The sequence below is a fragment of the Rhipicephalus microplus genome, unplaced genomic scaffold (assembly GCF_043290135.1).
Source record: "Rhipicephalus microplus isolate Deutch F79 unplaced genomic scaffold, USDA_Rmic scaffold_16, whole genome shotgun sequence".
Taxonomy (NCBI): domain Eukaryota; kingdom Metazoa; phylum Arthropoda; class Arachnida; order Ixodida; family Ixodidae; genus Rhipicephalus; species Rhipicephalus microplus.
The window spans coordinates 4,910,488-4,928,282 of record NW_027464589.1 but is presented as its reverse complement, the minus strand read 5'-3'; the positions used below and the strand labels follow the sequence as shown (position 1 = coordinate 4,928,282).

At 48.5% G+C, this 17,795-nt stretch overlaps 1 protein-coding gene across 7 annotated transcripts in view; it reads left to right on the top strand.

Moving 5' to 3' along the window:
* The window catches only part of dachs (unconventional myosin-IXb-like dachs), a 512,416-nt gene that overhangs the window by 298,785 nt on the left and 195,836 nt on the right, over nt 1-17,795 (top strand). For all 7 annotated transcript variants that reach the window (XM_075883315.1, XM_075883314.1, XM_075883320.1 and 4 more), the window contains 2 exons: nt 3,495-3,668; nt 16,761-16,861. In XM_075883315.1, the coding sequence (XP_075739430.1) occupies nt 3,495-3,668; nt 16,761-16,861 (275 nt within the window). The remainder of the gene's footprint in view (nt 1-3,494; nt 3,669-16,760; nt 16,862-17,795) is intronic.

Below are 17,795 nucleotides of genomic sequence, written 5' to 3'. Positions count from 1 at the left end.
AATTTCTGCCACGAACAGTTAGAGAAGTTAGCCCCGGATTTAGTCATTTTTGGCACGAGCATCTTCCGCGGTTGCCCCGCAGCTGACGAAGCCCAAAGTGGCAGTGGCTTTTTTCTGTGCACGGAAGTGCGCGAGGCGAGCGGGCGGGCCTGCGTCCCACGAGCCGCTGTTTTGCCACTGTTTGTGCAAATGTGCCCACCTATCCCCCCCCCCCCCCAAACCAAAAAAAAAAAAAAGCTGCTTTTGCGTTGGCAATGTCACGCTTTTAGCTAGCTTCATATATGTGGGGCTGCGCAGCATATGGAGGGTGCTTTACCGAAGGGTTTTCCGCGGTATCCGTGCCATTCGCTCCTCGTTTTCGATGCCGTGCGCACATGCATGGCTTGCGTGCATGGTGTACGTTACCCCCGGTGATGTTCAACTTTGCTTTTTTTGTGTCATTATCGAAGAGATGTCAGATCAGTTGCTGATGGAAACGCTGAGACCAAAGTGATCAGGGCAGATCTTCAGTGGTCAACTCGTCAAGCGCTTCCGTTTTGCGCCGTGCTGTGAGTTGCAGGACTGTAGCCTTCGCGATTAGCCTGGGCAACACGACGGTATGTTGAATGTAATGCAATGAATGCAATAGCAACAAACTTCAATTTTATACAAAGTAAACAGCTGGCAGCCAACTCTTTTAGATCCGGCCGATATCGCGGAACTCCTACTAAATGTTCGTGTAAGCAAATACAGCCCCGCTCCAGGGAGAAGTGCTCTTTTTTTCACAGTCTCTTTGTGTTGAAAACGCACTCTTGAAAGTGCACTGATGCTTTCGAGATAGCAAGCACGCCAACGACCGTGCCCTTAAAAATTGCCCCCCCCCCCCCCCACGCGTTTTTGCTAGCTCGCGCAATACAGGTGGTTTCCTTCTTTCTGTTTGGGCATTCAACGGTGGTTCTAACACACGAAGGGATGTTATCGTGTGCACCGCGCAGGCGGTAGAAATGGGCTAGCTCATTTTATCGCTGCTTCAGCAGTGCTTGCGTGCTTTTACTTGCTCGTAAAAGTTACAATGCGTGGGGGCATGTTATTAATTTGGACGTTTACGGAACACGACGGTGACACCAAAACCCCATCACGAGTGTCCATATAATTGCTATCACAATAATAACACAGTTTATTTACTGCTCAATAACTGTTTTGGGTTAGCTCTGCCTTCAGTTCTTTTTAGAATTCTGGTGCTCAATAACTGTTTTGCGTTAGCTCTGCCTTCAGTTCTTTTTAGAATTCGTGTACCAAACCTGCATTAACCAAACCTTCTTTATAACAGATTTTTCTGGGAATTTGTAAATTTTCTTGTACCTAGATTTAACTGTACATACCTTCGTCTTCAACAATGCGACCATGCTGGCTCAGCAACAAACGGGGGCGGTGGTTGAGTGGGCGAAAGGAGAATCAGAGTTTATCCATTAAGACAAATCGGTGTACAATGACTGCGGACCTAAGTGGACGTTTACAGAGACACACGTCACGAGTAGTGGACTGGACAGCCTCCACTCATTTGATGTCAGTCTATACTGAAGATACCACTCGCATAGGTGCCGAGAAGTATCTATGTAATCTTGTCATATTTTGTTGAGTTAGAGTAAATGTTTCAGAATCATGAACTCACCTGGCTTTTGAAACATTTTTGTTCCTCTGTACCAGTGTTTTGCTTGGATGTCATTACTGAGGGCCTCATGTGTTCCAAGTGAAATTTCAATAGAAATCTAGCAATCGTCCAGTGTGGCTCCTTCGCCTTGTTCTCTCTGGAGAAATAGCACTTCGGGTTTGGTGGTGCATAATGTAGAATTACGGCAAACTCTTTTTAAGATGAACTCTGTTAGGACGAATTCTTGCTTAAGACGAACAACACAGGAGAGTTTGTTTGGTTTCCCACAGACTTAATGCAAAAAAATCTGCTCAAGACGGACCATGTACCAGGCTCTTCTGTCTTCTGTTAGCAGCAAACAGGAACGACGATAATTCTGTGCAACGAACTTTATATCTTGATGGGGGCATTCAGGCGAACAAAAGAAAGCAAACCGAAAAAAAAACCAATACCTTCTGGTGCTAAGACTCAAAGCAAATCGAAAACGAATTGCGACGTGGAGAGAGAAAGCGGGATAAATGGAAAAGTAAGGTCACCACATAAAGCTGGTATCTCTCTCACCGCTGGCTTGTAGGTGGAAAAAGAGCCGGCTTTATCAGCAAAGAAAGCAAAAAAAAGCGTTTGTCCTTTCGTATTCTGCTCACGTTGAGTTCACCAACCAGAGTACAGTAGAGAACAGAACACAAGTGTGTGTCTGGAGGGTAAAATGTAAGAGAACGGAAGCGGAAAAAAGAAAAATGAAAGTGAAAACAGTAACAAAGATTGTCTTTACGTTATAATTTCATGAAACGGCAACCACATATGCGGCACTAGCACTCCTATCAGAGGAGTCATATGCATTGTCATTGCTGTCACACAATGGCGCCTGACCACATGTGGTCAGTTTGCATTGTTTTGCTTTGGGCCTGTGTGCATGGTACCTGTTCACAGTGGAATGCAGCAAGTTGTGATGCGCCATTTTCATATTGAAAGTGCAGAACAAAGGAAGGTAATTTTGCACACTAAATATGGCTGCATCGTGTCTTTTTTGTGTGCCAAATCGTCAAAATAGGATCATGCTACAGTTTTGTTGTTAAAATGTGATAACAATTTATTCCTTAGTATATTTGTTATGAACTAGCGAAATCGAGTATTCATTAGATTAGTCTACATACTCTACTCAAAAGCACAGTTTTTATCAAGCTGAGTCAAATAAATGTTTTTTTGGTTGCTTTTCTCTGCGTTATAAGTACACTTCATTCAGTGTTTTCAAGCGACTTAATTGGGCATACTTGGCATGTTAGCATTTCATTTTTTGGGGCACTTCTGATAAGACAAACAAATGATTGTGGCCCCTTTGTGTTTGTCTTAAAGGGAGTCTACTGTAGTATTTATTAGGCCTACAAGGCCCAAAATGAGGCCCTCTATTACCACCTCTCATATTTTTTCGTAGTAAAGTAAAGGGCCAGCTATTTGCAGTGAAGCAGATAAGGAGTTCGTAAATGTTGCACCTACTAACTTTCTGTTATTAAAAAAAGTGAAGAAAAGCTTTGTTACTCGCAAAGGTGTCATCAATGATGCGCTTAGATTGTTTTATTTTAAAGGTTAATATATTTGACAAGTCTGTCTCACTGGGTAAAATTGTAAGTATAAACAGACTCTTCAGCCATGTTTTGTCTTCAGTCTTTATTTTAAAAAGTTGGCCCTTTGGTCTTTCTCCACCGCCAATCTTAACTAAGCATGGCTGGAGAGTCTGTTCTTCTTTTTGTGTTGGTTTCGCTGGAGCTTCATGTTATCTGCACCCAAATATTTCTCAAAAGCCAGTAGAAAGGATTCAAAACGTTCACATGGCTGTACCTGCAAACGGTCTAAATTTACGATGCAGTTGAGTCAGCTGGAGCACCTGTGCATCAATCTGTGCGCGGAGACAATGCAGCACTTCTACAACACGCACGTCTTCAAGAGCAGCATGGAGGCGTGTCGGGAGGAAGGTGTCCTGGCCGACCTTGAGATTGAGTACGCCGACAACGTGCCCTGCATCGACCTCGTCTCTTCATTGGTGTGTCGCACTCTTTTTGCCAATTTCGCAATCGTCACTAACTTGGTTCACGGCTTTCGCTGCCGTAAGGTGTTGCATTAGGGGCAAGTGGTTTTTACGCAAATGTCTAATTTCTTCCTCCTGCTCCTGCCACATCCCATTGATATGTGACAACCAGTCAGGAGTTATGAGGGGCTTTTACAAAGGGTCTTTTGTGTCTATGGATGCATATTTTCAATTTAGGCACTTATTTGAACACTGTTCAGCCTGAAGCTTTGTTTGCGGGTGTTGTCGCTTACCGTTCACTACTTGGAACTCTGAAACCTAGTGTAGCGGCGAGGAGGAGAAAGACGTGAGACGGCGTCGAAGGCGGCAGATGGGGCCGTGCTGATCTCGCCACTTTATTGCACGCCTGAAGAGGAGCCGCGGCGGCTACCAGCGTCCAAACCGCCAGGCCAGAAGCTCGTTCTAATCCTCGCGCAGCTCGAGCTCGCGTCAGCTGCGCGAGTGGCGCGGCGCGGTGATCAAGAAAATGATGATGATGATCATGCACTACAGGGCTCCCCCCCTAGCGCTTTGCGCGATTTGAAGTGTATATGACAAAGAAAGAGAAAGAGACTATGTACATGAACGAGAATCCGCAAGGTGTCCGTTTAGGAAGTCCAGTTTGTCAACGTGTAGTGACCAAAGGGAGCCAGCGGGTCTCTGGTGGGCGACACTGGGAATTGCGCAGAGGACGAAGAAGTAAGCGTTACGAAACTGTGTTTGCACACAAGTGGGTGACAGGATGACCAGCTGGGGCTAGCTGGGAGCGCACAGGGTGTCGCGAGTGAGCATTGCAGGTAGTAAAGATGCGTTCAGGGTGAGGTGACGACGGGTGCACAAAAGCCGATTTGGCCCCTGCGCGCGAAGCAATTAGAAGTGGCGTAGTGAAGTCCTGCAGATCACCCATCGACAAGCAATGGCCTTGACGGTGCCCTCGCGGGCGTGCACAGCACTGGTGCCCATGACGGTACGCAGGTGTCGTGACGTGAGTGGCATCTGAATATGAGTGGATCTGACCACCCACGCTGGCAGTGAGCAAGTAGGATTGTACACGCCGGGCAGAGGTGAATGACGCATGCGGCCCGTAAAAGGGTGTGCCCACAGTCCAGTCACACGCCAGCTCGCCCACGGCTTCCGTCAAGAACTCAGCAGGAGGCGTGTCACGGGAATCAGCAGACCTGGACTCCAGAGGAGGCTCAGTGGGCGTACCCTGACCTGGCGAATCACCCTCAGTAGTCGGCGCACGTCGGTTCGTGCGCAGGTCGGTATGGAAGATGGGTGCCCGCATGCCAGGCGTGAGATGTGCGGTCTGCTGTGACATAGGCAGATCAGGCACGTCGTCCTCAGGAGCGTCGGTCAGAGTCGCAACATCTCGGAAGTCTGGCCGTGGTTGACAGCCCTTGGCTTCAACCTCGCCCGCGAGAGACCGCGAGGGCGAGGATGGTTGCTGCCGGCCAGACACGCAGATTACCGAGGTGAGTGGAGAGGCACCCCCGGACATCGTTGACACTGAAGCCCTCGCGACCGGGGGGTGAACAGCAGGCGTGACGATGTCCGCAGTCGTTGTAGACGCCAGGGCGCTCGATGACGCCGCCGTCGCAGAACCCGACGTGTCAGCCGTGCCGTGAGCCATGGAGGTCGGCTGAGACGAGCCGGCAGCAAGCATGCCTGAAGTACCATCGGCCGCGGACCTCGAAAAAACGCACCCCGTGGTGGAGAGGTCGTCGGCAGCAGGAACGACCAGTTCAACCCACTTTCGGAAACAGCAGGACTAAAATGGTAGGCGCCGGGGCGCATTCGCGAAAGTGGTCGGCCAATGCTAAACTGCAGAGAGCCTTCAAAAACAGTGGACAGCAAAAAGAGAAAGAAAAATGTGATTTGCACGTGGCTGTTGTATTGTTGGTGATTTAAGTGTTCACAACCAGAAAGGCTCTATGTGATTCAACCCGCTTCCTTGTGGTCTTTTAGCGATCTGCTCCTGCACTGCCCTTCCCAGTCAAGATACCCAGGAGCATGTTGATTCGACAGTGGGCTCACCTTGTAGAACATGGGGGAGCTGTGTCCTGTGAATCGTGCGAGACAAAGTCTAATAGAGAACCGGCGCTGGAGTTTCCACGACCGCAGTCAAAGCACGACTTCTCAACTGCTCCCGCAGATGAGAGTATTAGCTGGTACGCGCATCGCTATAACAAAACTAAAGGGCACTGGCGGTACTGCTGCAAATTCAAGTGAAACAATACATAGAAATAAGGAGGATGTATCCCTGCATCTTTTTTTTTTCTTCCTAATTATATCAACAAGAAAGGAGGAGGCATTGCATCCAAGCGGTCAGGCGAGAAACGTATGCTCCTGCCTAGTGGTGTCGGAATGGCGTGAATATGTCTGCTATATTTATTCCATAGTGAATACGGTCTCCAGTAGAACTAGGACCAAACAGTCGAAATTAAACAATGTTTTGCCGTAGAACTAGGACCAAACAGTCGAATTTAAACAATGTTTTGTCGAGAATAAAACGAGCGTAATGATGTTGCATACCGTGCGTGTATGTAATTTTTTTTATCTGGCCCGCTGAGCATTGAGTCGAGCACCTCAGGTCTAACGAAGTCTCTCATACATCTATCTATCTGAACACCCTCACCGAACCCCATCTGATCTAATGCTGCCACATAGAGTGAATGATACGACAGGTTGTCTTATTTGTATACAGTTACATATTGTCACGTGCGTCCTGCGAGAAAGACAAAGGCGACAGTGCATACGCTCATCTGCATGCTTTTAGCTTTCATGCAGAACGCAACAACGAGAAAGACGAGAAAATTTCTGGGGTGCAGTAAATAAAAAGACCGACCCACTGCTGCTTTCTCAGCTTCTTCAAATACGACCTCTACATTCACGTCGCGACACTGGTGGAGGTTCTGGGGCCTGCAACCTGATGCAGGAAAGCATTGTTCGTGACCGTACACCCACTCTGGGGCCTCGGATTCAGCCACCGATTTAGCCGGCCCGGACTAGGCCTAAGTCCAGAACCCTTGACTGCATCTCCCCTTACCAACATGGCGGCCCCTTCAACATCTGCGAATTTTCCTCCGGCTCAGACGACTCTTCCTTCCCAGGAAACTTCTGAGCCTCCTCGTGTTTCCGAAGTCTACCGTGGAGAACCATACGAAGATGTCGAGAACTGGCTCAACCAGTTCGAGCGGACCGCTGTGGTGAATCACTGGAGCGCGCAAGAGAAACTTGGTGGTGCCTACTTCGCAATGGAAAATAGCGCTCGCACATGGTACGTGAACAGGGAGCCTACTCTCCAAACCTCGGACGATTTCCGTCAAACGTTTCTTGTGGCGTTCCTGAGTGCGGACCGACGGGATCTCGCACAACAGATGATTGAAGCTCGCATGCAAAAGCCGAATGAAAGCGTCACTATGTTTGCTGAGGATATGGCCCATCTATTTCGCCGCGCTGACCCTGACTTGCCCGAGGCGAGGAAAGTTCATCACCTGATTTGGGGAGTTAAGGAACCGCTCTTCGCCGGCCTTGTATGAAATCCGCCGCCGCCGCCGCCACCACCACCACCACCGCCACCGCCACCGCCGCCGCCGCCGCCGCCGCCGCCACCACCACCACCACCACCACCACCACCACCACCACCACCACCAGGACAGTCATAGGGACAATCTGGGTATGTTTTTGTCATTGGCACCACCGTCATGTTCTGTATAAAGCTCCAATCAATAGACATCGCCCCGCGCATTGTGTGTTTTTGTGTAAGTGAAAGAGTGCAAAAAGCAGCTGAAGTACGCGGCTCAAAAAGGGAGAGGAGCAAAGAAAAAAGGGAAGGGCTTCGACATACTCAGAACTGTAGATGTGGTCAAGTGCGCGCGCTTTACGAAGCGATCAGAAGACGGCTCACAGCTCACATTCAGTTTTCACCGCTCGATTTACGATAAAGAATTGGCTTCACTCGCTACAGCAAGTGCTCTTTCCTTACATTGCCAATTTGTTCACTTACGCTGGGTTCAATAAAAAAATTGACAGACACTTTGTAAGTTCCAAAGTGTTTTCGATGAAAGTCTGTGCCGTGGAATCATCACCGGGCTGCATGGGAGTCACCCGACTAATTCGACGGCTGCGACTAGATGCTGTACCGTCGTCTCATTGTTGAGAGAGCGTGAGCGGAACAAATGTGTCCTTGTTGGTAAGACAATGGGTAATATTTGGAGCAATGAAACCCAAGGAGAAGAATGGAAAACACAACACTATCCTCCCTTCTCGTGTTTCATTGTGCTAAATATTATCTAGTATTATCTAGTGTGAGGAGCAGAAGCCACAGCTGGCATCGTTTCAGGGCAGACACAGGTGAATGCCATGAGTATGAGTCACTAAAGACCTTAATAGAGCTCGCGGCTAACCTTGTTTTTATAAGGCATTCCAGTTTGTGTTCTTCGCATTGACTGCTTTGCTGTTGCGGCAAAACTAAGACATTACGTTATTATAGTTACTATTCCTGCTATTGCCTTATGGTCAAATAAAGTTCCACAGCGATAAGACAATGAGCAAAATGTATAAACTGCCAATTGTATATTGTGGGCCGTGAAGTGTAAAACTCATTTATCAGCCAATTTATTAGCCATGGCTCACTGAACAAAAGCCATGTCATATAATATTTGTACAGTGGCATTAAGAGTTTACAGACATTTGACAAGGTTAACGATTGAAAATTAAGGTGTCTAGTGCCGAGAGTGCAAGCACACCTCCATCTACTCAAACAAACAAAGAAAAGAAATGCGACTGCACCAGGCTATTACAACATCACAGTAAAGCCAGCACAAGTGTTTCTAAACTAGGAAGCTCAATTTGATCCGAATTCGCGAGTAGAGCTTGTATGCAGATCACTGTGGTATTGGGGTTTCGGTTCCGGTTTTGGAACCGGTTAGCTGGCCTCTAGGGGGCATTGTAGATATGTATGTATATATAGTGATGTTTGTATATATAAAAAGAGTTCCTTCTTGGCTACCGGCTGCTGCATACCTCGTGTCGACCGGTGCTTCAGTGCCATGCCCTGTGTTTTCCGTGCGGCGCGTCCGCCGCACGATACTAAATTTTGGCGAGGAGGATCTTCAATCCACATGCCTCAGGTGTCAAGGTGGGCATCCAGCCTTCTTTCTCATGCTTTGGACTCAGCACCCGTGCAAGCTGTCTCACCGGTACTGTATTTTCTGCATCCATACTATTTTTGTACACTTACTGTGCCAGTCCGGTCACAAAACCTACCGACGTGCGCGTCTCTCCTGAACTGCCTTATCAACGCTCTCTTCAACAAGCATGAACGCGGCTGTCTCTCCGCCTCCATTCCTTCAGTTCCCCGGTGTACCGCCTATTCCATGGAGGCAGTGGCATTCGGTGTTATAGGTCTACATCGACGCCGCTGCCAGGGACGCCACGCACGAGCACAAGAAGGTGCTGCTCCTGAACGTCTTGGGCGTTGCCGGTCTGAACACCTACCTCCGTGCCGCCGAAGATGAGCAGCAGCCGGTAGCCGACCGGCCCACTCAAGAGACGACGCCGAACGTGTTCAGCAAGCTCTTGCGCTGCTTAATGAACTATTTTACCCTCAACGGGGCGCGGCGTGTCTGCGCGCCCACTTCAAAGCCCTGCGTCAGGGCTCAGATTAGTCGGTGGTAGAATTTATTCTGGAAGTACGCCGAGTAGCCAAGCTTTGTGAATTCGGCGTGGTGGGCAATATCCTCGCCTTCAACCAGGTCGTTTCTGGCATCGCGTCGCCGCACCTCTAAAGAACTTTTTTTGAAATGGGCAAGGACTTCACCCTACAGAAGGCGCTCGACGTAATGAGAGAGGAGGAGGGAGTCGACCGCTAGTCGCTGCAGTTATCGGGAATACAAATGACGCCGTGTCATCGCGTCTGGTTCAAGATGGCAGCTCAGCTCACCGAGCTATTCAAGATGGCAGGCCAAAGGGTGGCCTTCCTCCCCAAGCTTCGTTGCAAGATGGCGCCGGTGGGACACCTCCTCTCCCGCTTCACCGCAGTCTCACATGGGTGCCTGTTACCGCTGCGGCGTGACACGCTACATTGGGCCAACTCTGCCGCTTGCCCTGCCAGGAGCCGGACGTGTTCGCGGTACGGACGTAGTGGACACTTCGCGCGATTCTGCCGCACTACTACGGAGTCAACCGGTCATCAAGGCACATCGACGGTGACCAATACAGTTATTGTCCTGCAAGTGGCTACAATGATTCCGGCACAGACTAAGAGTGTGCTCACTGGGGCTGCACCTGTTGGCGTCCCAGATGATTGTGTTCTTGATGCGCCTGCTCCTGTCATGTTGCCTGTAGTTGGGCATACCTGGACTATACATGCTTCGACTCGGAGTACTTCTACTGCGAGAATGGCTGTTTCGGTCGCGCCGCAACTGCTGACCATACCTTCCCCATTTCCGCCTCATCTGTCAATACTTGGCTTGTGTCTGCTACTCCCATTCTGCCTGCTGCTACTTCCACTTCGGCTGTACTTCTTCCAACTGATGATGATCTCCGGGATACTGTTTCTGTTTGCCCTCCACCGGAAGTGTATCTGCCGAGCGTAACAGCCCAGATTCCAGTGTCAGCTATGATTCAGCATATAGCGGAGGTGCTTCCGCTGGTCGCGTCTGCGCCAGTCGTGCCTGTTCCTGTTATGTGCACATGACCCGTCTTTTCGGCAGGGCAGATCCCGAGATGCCGGAAGACAGGAAGCTGCGTTTTAATTACAGCAACCGAACCGATGCCGGCATTGTCTTTTGTTGCCGATGTTGTCTGAGATGAGGTCTGTCAAGCTCTCTCTTCATCTGGCTATGGTGATGTGCGACGACATCTTACCTATGCTGATGCAGTCTGACGCCCCGTCGTCGCGCCTTCGGCACAGCGGACTCCAATGACTGGACCAATGCCAACCCTGCAAACACAGCCGCTATTAGCGCCGACGACTTTTCCAACCTTGCCGATTTCTCTGACAAGACGTATGCTGTATAGCTAATATGTGAAACCCAGAACCTGGCCCAGTAGTGAGTCCTCGCTTACCTACGAGCATCGGAAAACCGATTTGTGGCGCACCGCTGACCATCGAGCGGTATGCTCTCATTGTGGCGAAGCTGGGCACGTCTACAGAGTTTGCCATTATTGCGACGCTCAGTACTCCAACTTTCTTCGCTACCATGATTACGCTACGTACGATGATCGGCGCATGTACAACGACACTCCTGTGAACACACCGCCGCAAAATCCAGTAAATCCCGAATCACGTTCTCCACCTCCTGCGCGGGCCAGTTCACCTAATCGTCGCAGTTTTGCCGATGTCACCAGGGACAGGTCCCCTAGCCCTCAACGAGGGAAACTAGACGCAGTGACCTCGAGGGGTGGAGTTGTCAATAATCGAAATTCCGAACAGCCCCGTTGCAGAAAAATGACAGCTCGAAGCTGCCGATGCCGAAGAAGACGACAGCAACGACTAATCCGTCGAATGAGACAACTGCCGACGTAACCGAGGTTATCAGCCCTGACCTCGTTGTTCACGTTCACGGCCACCAAGTGACGGCTCTTGTGGACACTGGCTCCTACTTTTCTAATAAGCCTTCAGTTATATAGTTCAGTTCAGTTCAGTTATAATAAGCCTTCAGCTAGCCGAAAGACTAAGGAAGGTGAAAATTCCATGGCACGGACCCAATATAAGAACTGCAGGTGGTCAGTTGATGACACGGACTGGAAAGTGAATGACCCGACTCTTCATCGTTGATTCCACCTTTGTCGCCACCCTCGTCATTCTTCATGGTGTCGTAAAAAACTCATATTAGGAATGGATTTCTTGCCCGAATACAGGGCTGTAATTGACCTCCACGACAAAAGCGTAACGTTCGCTATAAGCTCGCACACTGCTACTGATGAGGAACACCAACCACCTCGCTTTCGTATTGCCGATGAAGACGTCATACTGCCACCACAAAGTTGCTTCCTCGTATCCGTGCACTGCGACATCTTACAAAACGGTACTGCCATCGCTGAACACGTCAAGGAGCTCGCATTCACTAGCAGTATTTCTATTGCCAGGGCTGTCATCACTGTTATTGACGGATGCGCTGAACTCTTGTTGACAATTTTCAGCAGAGAACACCGACACATTGTTAAAGGCACGGCTATTGCCTATTTTAACAAGCTCACTCAAATAGAAGATTGTCATTTAGTGGAGGAAGCAGCAGCATCTACTATCACTACACCAATATCTGTCGACGTTAGTCCAACGTTATCTCTCATTGAGCGAGGCCGCCTTCTCATGCTGATCAACAAGTTCCACGGCTGCTTCTCATCCACATCAAAAGTTGGTCAAACGGCACTGACGAAACACTACATCATCACGGATGCCGACACCAGGCCCATCTGACAAAATCCTTATCGCGTGGCCCCAAAAGAGTGTGAAGCAATTCAAAAACAGGTGAAAACGATGCTGGAAGATGGTGTTATTCGACCATCTAACAGTCCTTGGGCATCACCAATAGTACTCGTCAAAAAAAAGAACCGCAGCTTCAGTTTCTACGTCGACTATTGAAAGCAAAATCAGATTACATAGAAAGACGTCTATCCTCTGCCACATATTGATGATTGATTGGATAGACTATGAAACATACGGTACTTTTCGTTCATGGACTTGAAAATCGGCTACTGGCAAGTTGAAGTGGATGAGAAAAATCGCGAGAAGACCGCCCGATGGACTTTATGAATTTCAGGTACTTCCTTTCGGTTCGTGTTTGGCACCAGCATCATTCCAGCGTCTAATGGACACGGTTATGTCGGGACTTAAGTGGCAAACCTGCTTGGTGTACCTCGAGGACGTGATTGTCTTTTCGGCGACTTTTAAGGAACACTTACGAAGGCTCCAAGCAGTTTTTGAAGGGATATGCTTATCTGGTCTTACTCTAATACCCGAAAAGTGTCACTTCGGCTTCCACAAACTTTAATTCCTCAGTCACGTTGTGAGCAACCAAGGGATCTGACCCGACCAGGATAAAATTGCTGCCCTGGCGAATTTTCCGACGCCATCAGACAAAAAATTTGTGCAACGTTTTTTAGGGCTCTGTGCCTATTACCGGCGGTTTATTGCCAATTTTTCACGCATCGCCTGGCCATTGACACAACTTACTCGGGAAGATATCCCCTTCACATGAGGCCAAGACCAGCAGTAGGCATTTCACGAGCTTTGTCAGCGCATGCAAACACCGCTCGTGCTCGCCTACTTCGATGAAGATGCGCCAATAATACCACATACAGTCGCTAGTAATGTGGGTCTTTGAGCAGTGCTCATACAGTCAAAGGACAACATGGAAAGGGGATCGCCTACACCAGCAGGGCGCTGTCCCGATCAGAAGCTAACTATACTACGACAGAGAAAGAATGTCTAGCAATACTGTGGGCAGTCCTGAAGTTTCGTCCTTATTTGTACGTCTGCCCATTCACCGTTATCAGCGATCACCACTCACTCTGTTGGTTATTCAACTTGAAAGATCCAAATGGTTGTCTTGCACGCTGAAGTTTTCGGCTTCAAGAATTTGACTTTATTGTTACCTACCATATAAACTGGACTATAGGTCGAGTGGGAATATAGGTCGACCCTCCAAGTTCAGGTTTCCGAAAAAAAAAAAATAACAACCAAAAACAGCCGAACCACAATTATTTGCAAATTGGGCACACCGCACGCCGATCGTCGGAGCTCCCCTCAACCACCAACGCAACTTCTTCTATTCGTCTGACAAAGCACCACTGTCTTCTGAAGACAAGAGTTTGTTGCTGGTTGCCTCCCACAGTGCGTCGTCTTCAGTGCCATCCAGCGAGCTGCTGATGCAATATTTCTTGAAAGGTTTTTCCTCCATGGAATCTGGCAAGGAATGCCTAGTGGAAAGCACCCAGTCACAAACAGTCGCAAGCGGAGGCCTTTGTAGGTGGCCCGTCGGTGTCTTGGGGTTGTTGCCTAACATCCAGTCTTGGTATTCCAGCCACACTCGGTCCTTGAACGGCTTGTTTAGCACAACGTCGAGCCGCTGGAGGGTGGACGTCATACCTCCTGGTATCACGGCGAGGTCCGTTTTCCCGTCGCCGAGTGTGCGTTTCACTGCGTCGGTTAAGTGACCACGAAATGCATCCAGCACCAACATGCTGCAAAGACGCAGCAGTGTATCTGGCCGACGGTTCCACACCACTTTTATTCATTCGAGCATTATGGCCTCGTCTATGTATCTCTTTTTGTTGACACGAACGACAACAATTCCTTTGGCATTGTCTTGCGTTTGAAAATGACAAAAGGCGGAAGCTTTCTACCATCTGTCGTGCATGCCAGCATGACGGTGAAGCGCGAGTGCTCGTTGCGAGTGGACAACAGCTTCACATCCTTGGCGCCACGCTGCGTGATCGTGGTCGATGAAGGCATATCAAACCACACGGAGGTCTCATCGGTGTTGCCAATCGGCCCCATCATGTAGTCGTTCTGCTCCCGAAGCCGGTTCACGAAGCGCTGAAAGTTTATGAGCTTGTCCTCGAAGTCCTCCGGCCACTTTCGACAGATGGATGTGTGCCGCTGGAGAGAAAATCCTTTGCTTCACATAAATTGACGCACCCAAAAGTTTGGTGCACGAAACTCTTTCCTCGTGAGTTGAGCTTCTCGAGCGAGTTCCACGGCTTTCTTGCGAATGGTATCCACGGCCACTGGCAGCGAGCGCGCACGAACTTCCCGCACAAAGTCCGCTAGCTTATTCTCCAGCAGCGGATGAACGGCAATTCGTCCACGAAACGACATTTTTTCGAGGATTGCTCGTCTGCAGCTTCTCTTTCTGCGTCTTCTAATAGCGCACGCTTTTTTTCGATACACCAAAGCAGTGCTGAGCAGCCATATTCCCGTTCGCTTCTGCAAACTCAACAACATCTAGTTTAAACATAGCTGAGTACTGCCTCCTCGCACCGCTACTTATATACAGTGAAGGAAAAAAAAAGACCACTAAAAATGCAGTGCAATGTCATGCAGAGTGAAAACTCAGAACAGATCGGAAGCAAATTACGAACACAAAGGAAACAGACGGAGAAAAAAAAAAACAGCCTGCTATTGGATATGGATGCGGAAATGGCCGCGTCCGGCTTCTCAAGCACATGCAAGCCACATGTTGCCAGGCAGCGGCGCACTTTCGGCTACACACCGCTATATAAAACAAGGGGCAACTTTAGCTTATTACTTTATTGAAAATATCTCGACTCATATTCTGGTATATACGGTATAAGTCGGCAAAATGACACACCGATACCGACTGTCTTTCTCGATCTCCTGTTGAGACGGCATCGCCAGATGACGACGAAGACATGGCCTTTTTGGTAATTGTAGGCACTGCCGCCTTTGCTCAACAGCAGCGCGATGACCCTAAACTGCAACCATTCATAAATTACTTCAAAGGGCGAACGAATAGCGTGCCGAAGTTATTTTTGAGAGGGCTGCCATCGTACTGCTTGTGGAATGACGTTCTTTGTAAGAAGAACTTTTCACCCGCCGGCAGCAGCTACTTGCTTGTCGTTCCTTCTCCGCTTCGCTGTGAGGTACTGCAAGCCTGCCATGATGAACCCACTGCTGGTCACTTGGGTTACGTAAGAACATTGGCGAGGATAAGGCAAAACTATTACTGGCCAAGACTTGACGGAGTTGTCAAAACTTAGGTGCAGGCATGTCTAAATTGCCAGCGTCGCAAGCCATTATCCGTCAAACCAGCCGGACTGCTGCAGCCTGTCCGAGTGCCGGCGGCACCGTTCGTACAAATCGGCATGAATTTTTTGGGCCTCTTCCCAAAGTCTGCCACTGGAAACAGGTGGATAATTGTCGCCACAGATTACCTGACCCAATACGCGGAGACAGGCGCTCTGCCACGCGCAACGGCAGCTGAAATGACGCAATTTTTTATCGAAGCCATCATTTTAAGACACGGTGCTCCCTCAATAGCCATCACCGACAGAGGTACTGCGTTCCTGGCTGAGCTTTTGGACACCTTTTTCCGACTAAGTGGTGCAGCTCACAGAAAGACAACGGCATATCATCCCCAGACAAATGGGCTCACCGAACATCTCAACAAGACCTTGGCTGAGATGATAAGCATGCACGTAGATGTAGAGCACAAGAACTGGGACGACATATTGCCCTATGTCATGTTCGCGTACAACACGGCTCGTCAGGAGACCACTCAGAAGACCCCCTTCAGTCTCCTTTATAGATGCCGAGTTACGACGTTAGGCACAATGCTCCCTCATGAAAATGATGGTGATTAGACGGATGTCGAAGTGTTTACCCAGCGAGCAGAGGAAGCCAGGCAACTTGCTTGGTTGCGAATCACCAAACAACAAGCGATGACGCCAAACATTACAACCTCCAGCACAGAACCATCATATACAACGTGGGCAACAAAGTGTGGGTCTGGACACCTATTTGTCAGTGTGAGCTCTCCGAAAAGCTGTTGCGAAGATACTCGGACCCTACAAGGTTCTGTGATGCATCAGTGAAGTCAACTACGAGGTTGTTCCGGACGGTGCTCAGTGTGCGAAGCGCCCCATACATTCACCAGAAATTGTCTGCATGCTTTGGATGAAGCCTTACTTTCAGTGATTAACTGTGCAGTTTTGGTTTTGTCTTGCTCTCGAATGTTTAACGTTGGGGCGATGTTTCTTTTTAAAGGGGGAATAACTACGCGCGTATGTGCCAGTAGCAGTGACAACGAAGCAGCGCGAGTGTTCTTGGCCGAGGGCAGAGATGAAGAAGACTTGCAGTCTTTGTCCTGTGATCGATAAAGCATATTTGTTCAAGGTGCTCTGTGTGCTCGTCGATCCTGCGTCGTCACAATATATAGTGATGCTTGTGTTCTTGCTTGGCTACCAGCTGCTGCATACTCCTTGTCGGCCGGCGCTTCAGCGCTGTGCCCTGTGTTCTCCGTGCGGCGCGTCCGCCGCACGATACTACAATCACGAGGAACGTTTCTCAGCGTGCTTATGCTGTGATTATTTCAGCGCACGGGTTTGCTGAGCATGGTGGATGTGGAGTGCTCATTACGGGGTACGCCTGACACATACGTCCAGAAGGTCCGCATGCAGCACAAGACTAGTCCCAGGTATGCTCGACCATTGAAACTCTCCTTCAATCTATAGAAAAGAAAAATGAAGCTGGTATACACCTACTGGCAACCAAACCATCAGCGAAGAAGGCACAAAAACTTTTGTCTGTGCATGTCTATGCGAATCCGTCATGCATGGAGCTCTACCTGCAAATCGAGCACATTTCCTTTCATGTATATAAAGCTTAATCGGTGGTTGGTTCACTTATGGGCTTGCCATGCCTCAATCATCAGATGTGTTTTTTCATTCCTGCTTTTCGGTACAAAACTGCGTATTCATCCTATTTTGTCGGGCACTTATAATCTCGACAATATAAAGAAATGTTGGAAGATGAGCCCCCAGCTAGCGGTTTTCCTTTACATTGTTAAGAGTAAAAGCACACCAATAATTGATTAATGTGCAGTTCTGTACCGCCATAGGAATGACGAAACACGGTTGATAATTGAGGCATGGCATGGCACGTCGTTTAAAATATAAAATGTAGTGTAGTTGCGATTACCAAAATGACACCGAGCACCATATAAAGCAAAGTTGATCATTGATGACCTCACATATGTGTTCTTAGCTGCAAAGAACACATGTAACGACGTTATGCGTTAACCTGGTGAGGAGCCTATGATATTTATGAACAAAGTGAAAAAAGATTGACAATGCTGTTAGTGAACTAATAAATGTTTATGCTCAACGTGATGTGAAATAACCAACATAATGCTACATATCTAGCAAATTTAATAATTCACACACATTTGAACTTTGAATTTTGATTTAGTATATAATAGGTGGTCTAATACTTGCTTGTAAAGTTTGGAAGGAAGTGCTTACACAAGAACAATATGGACCAAAATGTTGGATAGTAAATAGCCCATTTACCACGACAAAAAGCTAAAAAGCATATTTTCAAAAAAGCTTTTTTTTTTTTCAATTGGCCTT